A 15,780-nucleotide genomic window follows, 5' to 3' on the forward strand; every position below is an offset into this window, starting at 1 on the left:
AGCTTCTTTATTAGATTTGTGGAAACTGAAGGAATGCAGATATACATTCATAAAGATTGATAGTGTTATGCCAAGTCCTATTATCTGAGATTTCAATGAAACCTCAAAACAAAAATATGGAACAAAGTACAATTTATGTTCATTTTTAATGTATATTACAAAGTTTCTCTATTAAAATCACATAGCTTGAGTCTCTTAAGTTGGTCACAACCATTACACTGGAGAACTGGAGAGATGACTCGGCAGTTAAGAGCACTGGCTGCTCTTGCAGAGAACTTGGGTGCCTGGCACCCAAATGGCAGCTCACGAACATCTGTGATTCCAATTCCAGGGGATCCGATGCCCTCTTATGACCTCCATGAACACTGAACATGTGTGATGCACACACACACACACACACACACACACACACACACATATATATATATATGCATGCAAAAGGCCCATACACAAAAATAAATAAATCTACATGGATTGTTCTATACAATGCAGGATAGTCAGTGGCAAGAAGTTAGGGACAAAATGTCATGAATCTTCACATTATAATGCTCCGTGATAGAGGAACTCTCTCAACATGGATGCAAACAGAATGAGACCTTGCTGATATAATATGGTGTTATACTACTGCATACTTTTACCAATAGCTTAATCTCTTTGAAGAAATGCATGATAAATATAGACGATTCACTCAAAAATTTTCTCAGTCACAGAAGATGTAAAACATAATGAATAACAATTACAATTAAAAAAAAAACCTATGGACCCTCTCTCTGACATCCAAAGGTACATCAATGTCTTCTAACGATAAAATGTCTAGAATTCAAATGATAAGGTTAGGAACAGAATGGTCCTGGGATATGCAGCGGAAAACTGATGGAGAGGCTCACACAGGACAAGGGCCAACTACCTGGCTATAAACTGGCTAACTGGGTATGTGATTGAGTCAGTTACCTTAAATGTGCTTGAGGGGTTAAGGGTGGGGCTGTTGCCTGTGTCTGCCTGCGGGTTGCCATGAGTTAAACCATTTTCTCTTCAACTCATTTCCACTACTGTACACTGCTTCACCTCAGGTTCCAGAGCAGCTGAGCCCACCCACCATGAACAGAAGACTGCTCTCTGAACAGGAGATTGAAAGCTTACGGAGAGGAAAAGGTGTGTTTTAACTCAGACGCTTTGCCACAGAGGTGGAGAGCGGACTAACACTGTATCACTTTCCAGGCGACACACCACAGGGAACAAATGAAGAAACCCACAATTCATATTGAGCCTTTGTTCGTTCTGCTTGCCCACTTTTTGTCACCGACAAGATGACAAGGCAGCTTAAAGGGAAGTCCCCTCCTGCTTCGAAACATTGGTGAGGTAATACCACCATGCCAGAAAATGCGGAGTAGAGCAAAGCTGCTCACCTCATGGTGCCCAGAAGCAGAGAGTAAACAAAAGGTCAGGGTATAGCCATAGTGATCCTCTAAAGATGGCACAGGCATAAGCTTGAGCTGAGGACCGAGCTTTCCACACCCTGCCCCTAGGAGAGTGCTTAGGATCCAAACCACAGCCTCACCCAGAACCCGTCATCTCCTTTAGTGTTTATCTCTCCACCTTTAGCTATTTCCCTCCCTGTTGATCAGATGCGGTGGAGGGTAAGGGAGAAACAGCGAAAACCAGGTATGTGTAATAATAATGCCCCGTGCTCCATCTCTAGGATCCGTTCCAATCTCACTAAGTCATCTATGCTTTTAGGGGAAGGATTTCCATTTCTGTTATTTTTATTATGAAGGCATATGCAAGTAACGCAGCAGTTCATGTTTTCATTGAAACACTTGAGGTGTACAGAAAAGGACAGAGACAAAGGGGGCGGGGCTTTAACCCCAATCTTAAAGGCAAATGAGGGAAAAGTCTGTGTTGACTGGTGGAAAATCCTCCTCCAGCAAGATGGGCAGTGTCTGTCCCTGGCAGAGGCTCAGCCATCAAAGATCAGCTCAGAAACAAGCTGCTGGCAGAAGCCCTGCCTTCCACCAGAGCGCTGATGTATGCTTGGCCTGACATTCATCACCCACACTCCCGCTAATGTGCCGTTCTCACCTCCCTCTTCCCAGCAATTCCTCAATGTGCCAGCAGCGGCTCCTTTATGACTGCCAGTCTCTTCCTGCAACCGTCTAGGAGGAAATCGGGCAAGTTCCGTGAATCCCGAGATTTAACGTTATCGAGAGATGCCAGGAGCCTCTCTGGCTGAATGGGTTTCAGGATAGCTTCTGCAGAGCCACGGTGCTCAAGATTACCAGGTTTTATTTCCAGGCTGTGGCATGCTCTCAATTGCCGAGGCAACGTATGAGATGACCAAAGAAGGAGTTTAATAAAGCCAGTGCAAGCAATCAAACCTGCGCTCAGCTCCCTCTCTGCATATCCCCTAACAGTTAAACGCTGACCTCTGACCCAGACTTTCTCCACTTAGTACCCATTGTCCCTGCATTTGTTCCTAGTTGTTGACCTCTACTACTTAACAGAGACTGCTTGCATGAAGTTTGTACAGCTCCCGTAAAGAGCCAGTAAGAATGAACTCTTAATTCAATGCTGTCATTCAGGAAGCTGAAAAAGGAGCCAGTTAAGTCCAGTTGGCCTCCTGTGTCAGTGGATCCAGCCAACCACAGTGGATTGAAAACAGTTGCAAAAATTAAAAATGGCCTCTGAATTGAATATAGTTTTTTTTCTTGATTTTCTCCAGACAATCCAAGAATTTATTAGACATGAAAATTACAGTAAGCATGGGGGCTGGGTTTCTGTTTCAGTAGCACTCACCTGACATACCAACCTGCAAAGAAATAAGTTCCTCTGGGCTCACAAGTTGGGAGAGCCAGTGGCTTGCACTCATTTGGAGCTGGGGTTGACGGCACAGCATGGCGCCATGATAGGAGCGTGCATGTACACTGGAGTTAGCCATTCCCCTCACCCAGAGCCAGGGAGAGAACAGATGAGGAAGGGCGTGTCCTCAGCAACCTAAAGACGGGTCACTGGGCTCCATCTCTCAGTTCCCTCCACCCCCAGATAGCTATGCAGGCTGAGGACCACACTTTTAACATACAGGTCTTCGGGAAGTTACAGCAAGTATTGTCTGTAACTTACAGATGATTCCCTACACACAGGTTCTATGCAAATATAAACTTCTGTCTATAAAAAACTTGAGCACGCACAGGCTGTGGTAGGTGAGAGAATCCTGACACCAGTCCCTTTAGATAACTGTAGTTAGCTACTCAGATTGACTCAATCAAGTTAGTCACTCTTAATCAAATGCCAAGGTCCAGTTGAAGAGCAGAAGGAGGGAGAAGATGAGCAAGGAAGTCAAGACCCGAGGGGTTGGTCCACCCACTGAGACAGTGTGCCTGAGTTAATGGGAGCTCACCAAAGCCAGCTGGACTGGGACTGAATGAGCATGTGATCAAATCAGACTCTCTGAATGTGGCTGGTAATGGGGGCTGACTGAGAAGCCAATGATAATGGCACTGGGATTTGTCTCTACTGCATGTACTGGCTTTTTGGGATGCTAGTCTGTTCGGATGCACACCTTCCTAAGTCTGGATGGAGTGGGGAGGGCCTTGGACTTCCCACAGGGCAGGGTACCCTGCCCTCTATTAGGACTGGAAGGGGGGTGAGTGGGGGAGTGGGAGGGAAATGGGAGGAGGGGAGGAAGTGGAAAATTTTGAATGGTATTATTTATAAAGCAATAAAAAAATTTAAAAAAGAAAAGAAATGCAAAAATAAAAGAACTGTCCATGAAGCTTCCTCTGGAGCTCACATGAGATAATAAGTGGTCACAGATATGTTCTAGATCTGCTGTGGGGTGCCAGTATCAGTTTAAAATGTGTTCTGAGGCTGAAGGGATGGCTGAGGGGTGAAGAGCACTTGTTGCTCTTGCAGAGGACCTGCGTTCAGTTCTCAGCGCCCACATGGTGGTGCACACCAGCCAGAACTCCAGTTCTAGGGGAATCAATCGCTCTGCAGACACCAGGCACACATGTGCATATATGCAGACCAAACAGTCACAGACAGAAAAAAATAAAATCCAGAGTATAAACTCTAAATAAATAGTTATGTCTATTTCATTTCCTTATGCTTGATGTTACTATGCACAAGTACGGTTATACTAGTGTTCCCTACTGATAAAACGTAATCGCCATCTCAAACAAACCCATGTACATTCTGTAAGGAGCCAAGAAGAAATACTGTAAGTCAGTTATCACGAGACAGAGTGAGAACTGTGCAGAGCAAAAGCAATCAGTCACCTGTTGTCACTTCATTTAGGCAAGAAGAGATTACACACCAAGTAATACATTTGCTGTTATCAACTTTTCTCAGCCTCCAATCTACAATTCGTGAGATAGTTTGAACCTTCTCTTAGCTGTGCTTGCTAAGCTCTGGCGTGCTAAGCTCAGAGCTCACAACTGGGCATATCTGCCCAGGGCTTTTAATAAATGATTCAAACAGTGCTGATGGAAAAACACGGACATCTAGACCTTCATTGATCCAGAAAATGAATCCATCAAAACAAATGTTGACAATGAAAATGAGAACACTTCCTGAAAGCTAAGAAAAGTGCTTCAAATCCTCCTCTCCTTGTGCCTCTCATATTAAAGCAGTAAGTTCATTCTGCCCATGAAGACGGAAGGGCAACAAGGCAAGTTGGAAAGGGGCATGTTCAAATTAGTGCCCGCTCCTCCTGGCCACAGCATAGACCTTTCTAGTTCCCACTTCTTCTTGTGCTAAATGTACTCAATTGCATCCAATGACTCAGTTTTAGTTTATTATTAGTTTAGAAATCAATGAACAAATTCTCTCAGAAGTCTATTTGTAGATTCAAATACAGGTTTTAGAATGATTTTATTTTTTATTTGTGTATTTTTATGTGTGTCTGCATGTATGTTTGCAATGTACATGAAGGTACCTGGGGAGGCTAGAAGAGGACATCAGAACCCATGTGAGCTACGTGTTACATGTAGAGTTACATGTGGTTATCAACCATCTGGCATATTTGTTGGGAATGGAACATGAGGTCACGTTAAGTCTGGTGAATGCTCTTAACCACTGAGCCATTTCTCCAGCCTTAATCACAACATTTCTTAATATGTTGGAGATCTTAATAATAAATAACCTCTCCAAATCTTTTCGTCAGAGGCCGTGTTGAAAGGCTCTGCTCTAGGTAACCACTTAGCATCTTGATGGACATAGACATTTTAATTAAAATTTCAGTATAGTAAGTCTAAAGTGATTTGAGTGTGAGAATATAGTAAACTTCAAATGATGTGTCCAAGTGAAGGGGCTTCCTTGTCTGTTTTCTTTAACTTTCAAATCTCTAGAGCGATTGAAACAGTGGGGCTGTCCACTTCTTCCTTCTTCATTATGAGAAAGTTAGAGCTTAGATGATTATATGACTTTTCTGACATTTGGAAACAGGATTTATATCCAGGCCATTCTCTTCTGAACTCTTGTGTCATGTTCTTATGCCCTCTTTTCCAAGAGTGACTCAGTTTCTCTGCCAGGACTCAGGCTTCTGTGCCAACAGGCAGGTGTTGTTTCTCTAGAAACTACAGCACCAGGTAAAAGAGAAGGATCTAACATACTGGAGACTTTTTCTTGCTGGAACCTGTGTGGACTTTTCACCTGATGTTTTTCACATGATGTAAAAATCACTCTGTGGGCCCCTGACATGTCTGGCAGGTTTTGCTTTAATATGTGAGCTGTGTGGTACTGTGTTGACAAGACAGAGCAAGGAAGGCACACGCAAGGGACTATGGGTAACTGTCGGCTTTCCCATGACCAGGGAAGTTGTCCACACATAAGCTGCAACTAATTATTGACGCTAGCTTATTATATTAACCGTGTTTCAGGAGTGGCGCATTCACGTGATTCCATTTAGACCTACTTAGTTCTTTCATGACTGCCATCTGCCAGCTGACTAAACACAGTCTATGCTCTGTGCTTTCAAGGTCCCTCTTGTGGAAAAACAAAACTCACTCTCTTTTTCAGACCTTCAAAGTACGTGCTCATATTGACCACACGGAGTTATAAGACACCAACCAAAAAAAAAAAAAAAAAATCCAAAGTGGAGAAGATTTTAGCTATTTAACTCTAGAGTCAGATTAAGAAAATACAAGGCAGTATTTTTATTGACAAACCTTACACGAAGATTTCAATAAAGCAGAATTGTTGATGTTACTATATCAGAAAGTGGGAAGAAACATTTTGAAGAGGTAAGAAATAGCACTGTTACATGTATTTTTGAGACAGGGTCTCACTCTGTAACCCAGGCTAAACCCGAAGCCACAGTGATCTTCCTGCCTCTGCTTCCCAAGTGCTGGGATTACCAGAGTATGTCAATTGCAATGGCTGGCTTCAGAAATGACATCTTTACTCCACATTATTTATGTGTGTTATGATATCTCATTCTCTTGCCTCCTGTGATGGTAGCTGATTATGGGGTCATGGATCTTCAGGCTCATTTCCTTTCCTGACAGCAGGCAGATTAACACTGTGTGCATACTGTTGCTAGCCCAGGCTACACCTAAGGCAGGTTGTCATGAGAACAATCAGGAGAAGCCGCCATAGGTGAGCCATGAAGGACAGCCCCAGAGTTTTCATTACACCAATGAATCCATGCGCCAACTAAACTAGACTGGCTACATCTTAGTCTACACGTAATTTAATAATCCCTGGATGAAAGTTAGGAGTGTGAACTGTAAATGGCTTTTGCTGAAGCCTAGTTAAAAACAAGTAAATAGACTTCTTCAGTGTCTGATTCTTGAAACAGAAAGAATATGGAGGCAACAGAAATATTTATTTGTTTAACTAACAGGTCTCCTCCCAGCACCCAGGAATTTACTTACTAAGCATCCACAGTCAGTGAGAAGGGTCCTATATTTCTAGTTATTGGTATTTTTGCTTGGACACGTGTTTTGAATTAACATGCCAATGCCAGGATTCCACTTCACAGTCTTGTTTTTTTTTCTGATTTCATAATAGTTAATGTTTCTAAAGCCACAGAATTGCAGTGGAAAGACTGCTGAGACTGTAAACCCATCCTATGTGCACTGGCGTGAAAAGGAAAGAGCAAACTGATTCCTCTGTGCTCACCCCGAACTCGGTTCCAATTGGGCAAAGACTATATTTTCAAATGAACAGAGAAGCCATGTGGTCTCTGAGGGTAAACTGGCAATGCTCAACTTAGCTCTCAGGACATCCTGGGTTATTAGTCTGTGTGGGTCTGCAGGAAGGGAGAGGTAATGCCATGGTCCGATTATGGCAGCCTTATTATGTTGGCCTCGCATCTAAATCTATAAAAGTGACTTTACAAAATGTAAGCTTTGAAACGCTGGTGGGCAGCCGCTGAACCACAGTCCGGGGAGATGTGGAATTCTCCACAATCAGAAGTGGAGAAGAGGTCCGAGGTCAGCCTTCTATCAATTCACCCTGCCGTTCCCTAATACTTCACAGCTCCTAATGACTATCTTTCAGATGCCATGGTTATGGCAAAAGAGCATTGAGGGCGCCACAATATTTATCAAGCAAGCAGACTTAAAATAGCATTGTAATATCAAGGACAAACATACAAACAGACCAGAGCATCTTTTTAATATGTCTCCTTTGTCCCTTAAATTAGAACAATTAACAATTCAAATATCTCCTATTCAAATTGGCACTTCGGCTAAAGCCAGGCCAAGTGAATGAGTACTTATTTCCAAGGGCCCAGTAGTTCCAAGGCTGATGATTCTTGGCTTTGCCACCTGGAAAATGTCACTCAAAGCACAGCCTTTCATTTCCTCGCCTATTAAGGGCGGTGGTGGCGCACGCCTTTAATCCCAGCACTCGGGAGGCAGAGGCAGGCGGATCTCTGAGTTTGAGGCCAGCCTAGTCTACAAGAGCTAGTTCCAGGACAGGCTCTAGAAACTACAGGGAAACCCTGTCTCGAAAAACAAAAAAAAACAAAACAAAAAAAAAAAAAAAAAAAAAAAGAGGATAACAGGAGGCTTACCTTCATAAGATGGAGTAGATATTTCAAAGAGATAACAGAAGTAAAACGATTAGTTTAGCTACTAACAATGCCGCATGTTACTGTCACTAACACCATCATTAGCATCTTCATTGTCACCATTATGACTATATCAAGCTTGGTAGGTAGCTATGGCATTACAAATGCTCCAAATCCCAGGCACTCTTTTCATCTTTCTGAAGTAAAAAAAACTAGATTATATTTCTTTATGATCTGTCCTGGTTATAGAGCCCTTGACTGGTTTGTAGTCGAGCTGTGGGATCAATGTATCTTCAACTGAACGACTCTAGGATCCCACGGTTGAAACTAATCAATAATATCATTCTAACAGGATTTCAAGGCATTAGTGGGAATCTCCTGGAAACCAGGTTAGCACCATATAGTTTAACATCCAACACAGAGAAGTGCGTGTGTTCTACCAGTTTCAGCATCCCCTAAGTCACAGCTTCTCTTAGTCTTATGTCAAGACAAGCACGAGCCTCTTCTGGGAACTTCTTAGAAGTGTAAATTTCAGAGCGTCATTCCAAAGTTGCTGTGTCAGGCCCACCCTGTGATTCTGAGGATGCTGAAGTCAAAGAACCACTGATGTGAATGAAGCGTGGGAAAGCCCGCTAGGCTTCCTGATACAGCTATACTGGGGCAAAGGTCACTGTCATTGATCTGGCCTCTGAAGACATCTATAACGGATGTCAGCTGGAAACAGTTCAAAGCTGAGTAACCAATCAACTGAGAAGACTGAGAAATCATCCCTGGCCACTGTCTCTAGGGAAGTGAGGTTCTAAGAAGGGTAGAGAAAAGTTCAGAAAACCGAAACATACCCGAGGAGTCTAGTGTAAGGTTGCTAGCAAGAGGGCTGTCCCAGTAAGAGGACACAGTGAACCATCTTCACACAGCGGTCGAGAATCATAGACTTGCTGTGCTCTCTCACGGTACCAAAAAAAAATCAACTATTGTTCTTTTCATCATTATGCCAATAGTTTAAAAAAGCTTGACATGCCAAAACCCAATTTATGAAGAGCGACACTTAATACAGAATGGGTTACGTGGCCATCTTCCACTTAACTAGGAAAACTAAACCTTTTCATTAAAAGCCACACTGAGAAACGTTACTTGATATGCTAAAGACCCATAAGTATATCAGTGCAGACTAAGAGTAAAAGGTGAAAAGCTGCATTAGGAGCTACAGAGATAGATCCGAGTCACTTATTTACTTTGCTGTCCTTATTTTTTTAATCTATCTACTTATCCAATTCCATTTTGACCTACAATTCTAATTAACTCTGAGTTTATCAATATCCGTTAAAAGCTAAATATATCCAATCCGGTCCCCTAGGCCTTTTCTCATAGAGTCTACTTCAGCCAATGCATTTTCTTATAATTTCCCAAGGTATTAAACCAAACATCGCTATTCTTTCCCTTTTATCTGTCTCCTGCCCTCACACCCCCTACCCTGTAACAGAGTATGTTCATCAAATTCAGTTATTTTCACTTCATAAAGATTACAGAATTTTTTTTCCTGCTATCTTTTCTGTTGTGACCACTTTTATTCTTAATTCCATAGTGGATTTTTTTTTCCATTTCTTTCTTCATAACTAGAGCTTAACACTCTTGAGACTAGGAACGCTTGTCTGTTTTTGGGCTCCAGCACAAGGCCTAGCAGGCTGAGGCAGAAATTGCTCCCCGGTGGGTGTAATTAAGAAGTACCCCAATTCATTTGATGTCTCCCAGCGCTGATGATTTTAGCATGCCACCAAACACTGCGTCTTTTCCAGAGGGGAAAAAATGTAGCCCATGACAAATTTGTAAAATAATAATATATCTATAACGCACAACATATTTCAGGATCTTAATTTTAGTGGTTTTATATTAGAACCACATCTTGGCCTCGCTTCAAATTACATTTACCAAACCTAGTAGATTATTACTGTCTTCGTGTTTAATAAACCAGCGACCTCAACATTAGTATTGGTGTATGTCAGAATATTTCAGGATGAATATGTATCTATACACCTAGAATTGGGTGTAGTACCCCAACACACAAGATAATTTCAATAAATGTAAGCCTTACTTAAAAAGTTAAACTTTATTGGGGGGGAAGTCCAGTAAAAATATACTTGTTTCCTACATCACATAATGTATGGAAAAGTGACATTCCAAGAGATGTTGTGTGTGTCTAAAAGATGTATTGTATAATGAAATAACCCATGCACAGCCAAACACTAACAATCAATGCGGCTCTCAACACATTGTTTATAGACTTTTATGGGTTAACTTTGTACATTCAAGATGCCGACACCTCATTTCCATGTGGACCACCCCAGGAACTCTGAGGTAGCCTAGTTCTTCAGAAATGATCAAGTTCAAATCAAAAAGGGCAGTGTTCCTTTATTATCCTTCCCCAGGGTGGAATTCTAAAACACACAAATAGAAAAGGAATTCTTGGCCAGAAGACTCATGTGAGAGACATCTTCCAGAAACACGCAGCCTGGGAAGCATCAGCGCCCTGGCAGACTGCAAACCTTTACTACTTTCTATTAATAATCTGGGTCCAAGTGCCTGTAAGGAGCCAGGACCTACTTGTGAGATGAGGACTTAGCTCAAAAGTTGAACACTTTCCAACAAACACTCTCATAATAGCGGGTACCTTCTCCAGACACCAGATTTCTTTGGTTAGCGCAAATGTCATTGTCTAAAGGAACACTGGAGAACCCTCTACAAAGCAGAATTGATGAGTTCCTTCAGTAACACATGAAAATCACATTTACTGGCTATTTGGTTCCAGAGACTTCTAGGCTACTGATGGTCTACATGGAAGACCTAACCCCTGGCCTATGGCTACCTACATGAAGTTAAACAAGAAGAAATATAATATAGTATGTTGCTACTAAACATGTAGATAGATGCTTTAGGGGTATGATGACATACATAAATTTAAAGCCGTAAGTTGACTTAGGGGTAACAGCTTGGGTCTTCAATGTTCACTAGAAGCTCCTGTGTTGAAGCCTTGGTCCCAGGGCAGGGTTAAAAGGCAGAGCTTTCAGGAAGCGATTGAGGTCTTTCTCCTCATGAATACATTATGTCTAGATTAGTGGGCTACTGGAAAATGACAGAAACTCTTGCAAGGAAGAGGAAAGAGATCATGGAAGCTGTGTCCTTGAAAGGTTTTCTCTGACCCCTCTGTCCTTTCTCTTGAGTCTTGTGAGGAGGTGAGCAGTTCTCTCTGTCATATCCTTTCCACCATGTTGTTGTGTCTCACAGCGCAGCCCACAGTGAGAAAACGGTGCAACCACGAGCTGAAATCTCTGAAACCGTGAGACTCTACCTTTGCCCCCCTGAGCTGGTTACTCTTCAATGTCGTGTCACACAATGCGGCTCTAACACTAAGAGTAGAACCTTATCTTTAAACCAGATTCCTCCTCTTTCCATCGGGGTGTTTGAAACCCCTTAGTGGTGAAACCCTGGGATCTAACAGTGAGCATGTCTCTAGGTGTGGCTACATCTTGTATGCCCCAATGTAGGCTAGCTCAAGTTTCCAAGGGCCAACGATCCTATCCGTGAAGTTTAACAGTGTAATAAGAAGACCCGCAACTGTATCTGAAACAAACAACAACCAAGACGGCAAAGCAATAAGCAGAGAACTATGATTCCTTTAGAGTGTTAGTTTATAAATATTTTGATTCAGGGAAGAAGCAGGAGTGAATGAGGATGAGATTTGAGAATGCACCATGAGACACAAGGTATCTCAGAACTGAAGAGATGCTCAGCTATGGCTGTCAACCCATAAACTGTGAAGATATTGATAAAAATGCTTCAGAGAAGCAAAGACAAGAGTAGACAGAGCACAGATTGGCTATGTGACTCCACACACACTGTCAATTTTCAGACACAGAAAACCATGTGATGTCAAAAGGGCAGAAGTTGCTAGAACTATTTAGACACATCTTTAAAAGATTTTGGGAGCCACAGTAGCATCTGCAACTAATGCATCATTAGCCTTGATGCAGGGAAGTCAAGGGGTCAAGGTCTAGGAAACAGGATCAAACAGGCCTTTCTGACACAGCGGTGGGCAGCGACAAAGCAAAAGATCCAGGCAGATGAAAGCATCCCTTTCTTGTTCCCATCTATCGTTGCTCTGTTTCTATAGTGATAAACACGCGGAGAGTAAGCATAACGGTCTGCGCTGTACCTACATTCATCTCTTTTCAGAGAAGAAAGCGTTGCTAAACTTCTGCCACTAATAAATGTCTTGTAATCCTCCTACAGGCAGAGATGAGCTTCTTTCTAGCAATCACTTCTTATTTAAGGATGAATTTACAAAGAAGCCTTGAGAGTGTGTAAATTTAGATGTGGGTATCCACTTTTTCCAGAAGACGCAGAGACCCACAACAGGCAAGGAGGTTAAACAGAAAAATAATCTAACAAATTACAGTTTGATAGCCCAGATTCTTGAAATGAAATGAAAGACCAAAAGGAAAACCACACACACACACACACACACACACACACACACACACTCAGGGTGTTTGCAAATCTAAAATGCCTTTCTACAGGCATAATAACCAGATACACCACTTTCATGCCTACCTGCTTCTCTCCACTTGGCTTTTTGTGGTTCAGCAGCAGCTCCACGGCTCCCACCACCTCTTTCCTAATAGCATGAAGCAGCGCATCGCCAACGTAGACGTTGAAACTCAGCAACAGTTCAATCAGCTCCAGGTTCTCGTTCTCAATGGCGATGAGAAGAGCAGTCCTCCCAAGGGGGTCGATGCAGTTGATGTTGATCTTAAAGTAAATCTCAGCTTCCTCAAGAGACTTCTTGACACTCGCATAGTCCCCCTTCTCCACTGCATTCAAGTAGGCTTTTTCAGACGGTGAGAGTTCAGACTCTGCTCTGACAATCCTCAGGGGGATGCGGTCTCTGTAGGGGGCGTTGACATTCCTTTTGTAATAGAACTGAGCCATGCTTCAGGCCATGCTAGTCCATCATCTCTGGAAAACACACAGAGAAAGCAAACTGTGAGCATCAGGATGGGTCCCAGGCGTCACACATGCTGTCAGACCCAATCATTAATGACAATAGTGTCCCCACTGATGAGTCAAAGATGCCTCTCCTTGGCAAGGGAAATAGATATTTACTTGGTTGCCTAGAAAGCAGAAGTTAACAGTTCTTTTTTTAAAAAATGTCATTGTGTGTATGCATGTGTGCACCTGTGAGAGTGAATGTATGTGCACCACACACGTGCAGATGTTCACAGAGGGCAGAAGAGGGCATCAGATTCTCTGGAACTAAAGGAATTACAAGCTGTTAGGAGCTGCCACGTGGGTGCTGGAAACTAAACTCAGGTCTTCTTCAAGGGCAGTCAGTTTTCTTTTTCTTTTTTTTTGTTTTTTTTTGTTTGTTTTTTTTTTTTTGTTTTGTTTTTTGAGACAGGGTTTCCCTGTAGTTTCTAGAGTCTGTCTTGGAACTAGCTCTTGTAGGCGAGGCTGGCCTCGAACTCAGAGATCCGCCTGCCTCTGCCTCCTGAGTGCTGGGATTAAAGGTGTGCGCCACTACCGCCCGGCTCAGTCAGTTTTCTTAACCACGGAGTCATCTCTCCTGGCCCAACAACCTCTAATCTAATAGGAGAAAGTTATCTGAAAAATTTAAAGTAACATTTAGCAGAGATTTCAGGTGAAGACTTTGAGAAATTATTTGCAAATATATGTATAAATATACATATATATATTTACATACACATGTATATTTGTGTATATGTGCATATATACCCATATGTATGTATGTGCCTGTACACACAAGTGCAAAGCACTTTAAAAATTAGCAGTCATACCTTTGGGTTCCCTTCAGGAGCATTCAAATGTACCATTCACAATGAATTCTGCAGATCATGAAGCTGCTGCTACGGTTGTAGAGAGTCTTTGTGTTAGAAAAAAGTCTTCTCATTTGTCATGTAGTCTGTTCTTAACACATCACATGTATTCACATCAATGTTAGCATGAATTACTGGAACTACTGTCAGTGAGATAACATTGAGTCTCATGAATATAACTTTATTTTTCTGTTTGTGAGCAAATTCAGTAAAGGAGAAAGAATGATACCGATGACATTAATTATCAAGATGAGACTGTGCAAGTCAACATGGAAAAAAGAGACAAAGCAGAGAAAGAATGTACTATGAAATGTAGTTTTCAATTCTACCCCTTCTATGAGATGACCCTGTGTGCAATGCAGAGATAGGTTCATTTGAAAATTTACTTTTATTTGGAACTCACAGTAAAGATATAGCTGAAGCTGACAAACTGAATTTAAAATACTTAACTGGAAAAAGCCACTGGAAGCAGTTACTGTATCAGCATAACCCTGGTCTCAGGAAAATGAATTCTATTAGACATATAAGTTCTTTTGTTGTTTTGGTTTGGTTTTTCGAGACAGGGTTTCTTTGTGTGACAGTCATCTGTAGCTTTCCTAGAACTTGCCCTGTAGACCAGGCTGGCCTCAAACTCACAGAGATCTGCCTGCCTCTGCTCCACATTTCTGGGATTAAAGGCATGCCCCCCCCCCCACTTCTTACATATAAATTCTTTGCTGAAGTTTTCTGCATCTCATACCTGTTATTTTATCTTCTGAAGACATATGTGTTTATATATATATATATGTATATATATAGTATAAAATTAAAATAAGTGGGTCATTTGAACCATTTGCATATTTCTGTTGATTGGTGTTTGTAGGTTAATCAGTGTATGAGTAAATTAATCTGATTTGAATATCAGTGCTTTAACTGTAGATTAAACAGACTTTGCACTTATAAATATGACCATATTTTCCGAAATTTATCTTTGTATTTTTAGTTCTATATGTAAATGTGTTGTGTAAGCAAAGACTGCTTGTTTGTTTTGCGGCTGCCCACACCTGAATAATCACAGAAACTATATTAATTACAACACTACTTGGACTATTAGCTCAGGCTTCTTATTAATAACTCTTACATCTTAAATTAATCCATTTCTATTATTCTGTGTTTGGCATGAGGCTGTGGTTTAATGGTAAGGGTATGGTGTCTGCCTCCTCTAATAGTTACATGGCATCTCCTTAACTCTGCCTACTTTCTCTCTACATCTCTGTTCAGATTTCCTGCCTGGCTTTGCTCTGCTAAGCCATTGGCCAAAACAGCTTTATTCATCAACCAATAAAAGCAAAACATATATAGGAGGACATGGCACATCATGTGTGTGTGTATATGTGTAGTTACGTGCACAAGACTAAAGGTGTCCACAGAGGGCATTTATAAAAGAGGGCATTGGATCCCCTGAACCTATTTGTGTGTCATCCAGCATTCAGATCCTCTGGAATAGCAAGAAGTAATCTTAACTGCTGAGCCATCTCTCAAGCCCCAAATACTCGCACACTTAACAGTTTTAAACTTGAGGAACTGAGTTGTTTTTTGCATCTAGCTTCATTCTATTGGTGATCCAAACAATCATGTAATTAAGTTTCCACGCTTGGCTTCCAGATTATTTATCATGAATTTTCTAATATCTAGGTAGAGGATAGTACCTAAGACCATTATTTCAGAACCCGTAGCTATCTAGCACATTAAAATTGGCATTTTCTTCTTTTCAGATATCTTCATAGACTATGTATGAATGAGTGTGTCACATTTATTAATATTACACACACAAATTAGTTAAGGAAAGCCTGAATATAATTTAATTATTCTGAGGCTGTTTTGACTTATTGTGAAATA

General features: G+C 41.6%; 1 protein-coding gene across 1 annotated transcript in view; it reads right to left on the reverse strand.

Annotated features, from left to right (window-relative positions):
- Nucleotides 1-12,997, reverse strand: part of Trpc4 (transient receptor potential cation channel subfamily C member 4) — a 128,540-nt gene extending 115,543 nt beyond the window's left edge. Inside the window, 1 exon segment of the mRNA XM_038347968.2 lies at nt 12,620-12,997. Coding sequence (XP_038203896.2) covers nt 12,620-12,997 — 378 coding nt within the window.
- Between the last annotated feature and the right edge of the window lie 2,783 nt (nt 12,998-15,780).

This window comes from Arvicola amphibius, chromosome 11, assembly GCF_903992535.2.
Source record: "Arvicola amphibius chromosome 11, mArvAmp1.2, whole genome shotgun sequence".
Lineage (NCBI taxonomy): Eukaryota > Metazoa > Chordata > Mammalia > Rodentia > Cricetidae > Arvicola > Arvicola amphibius.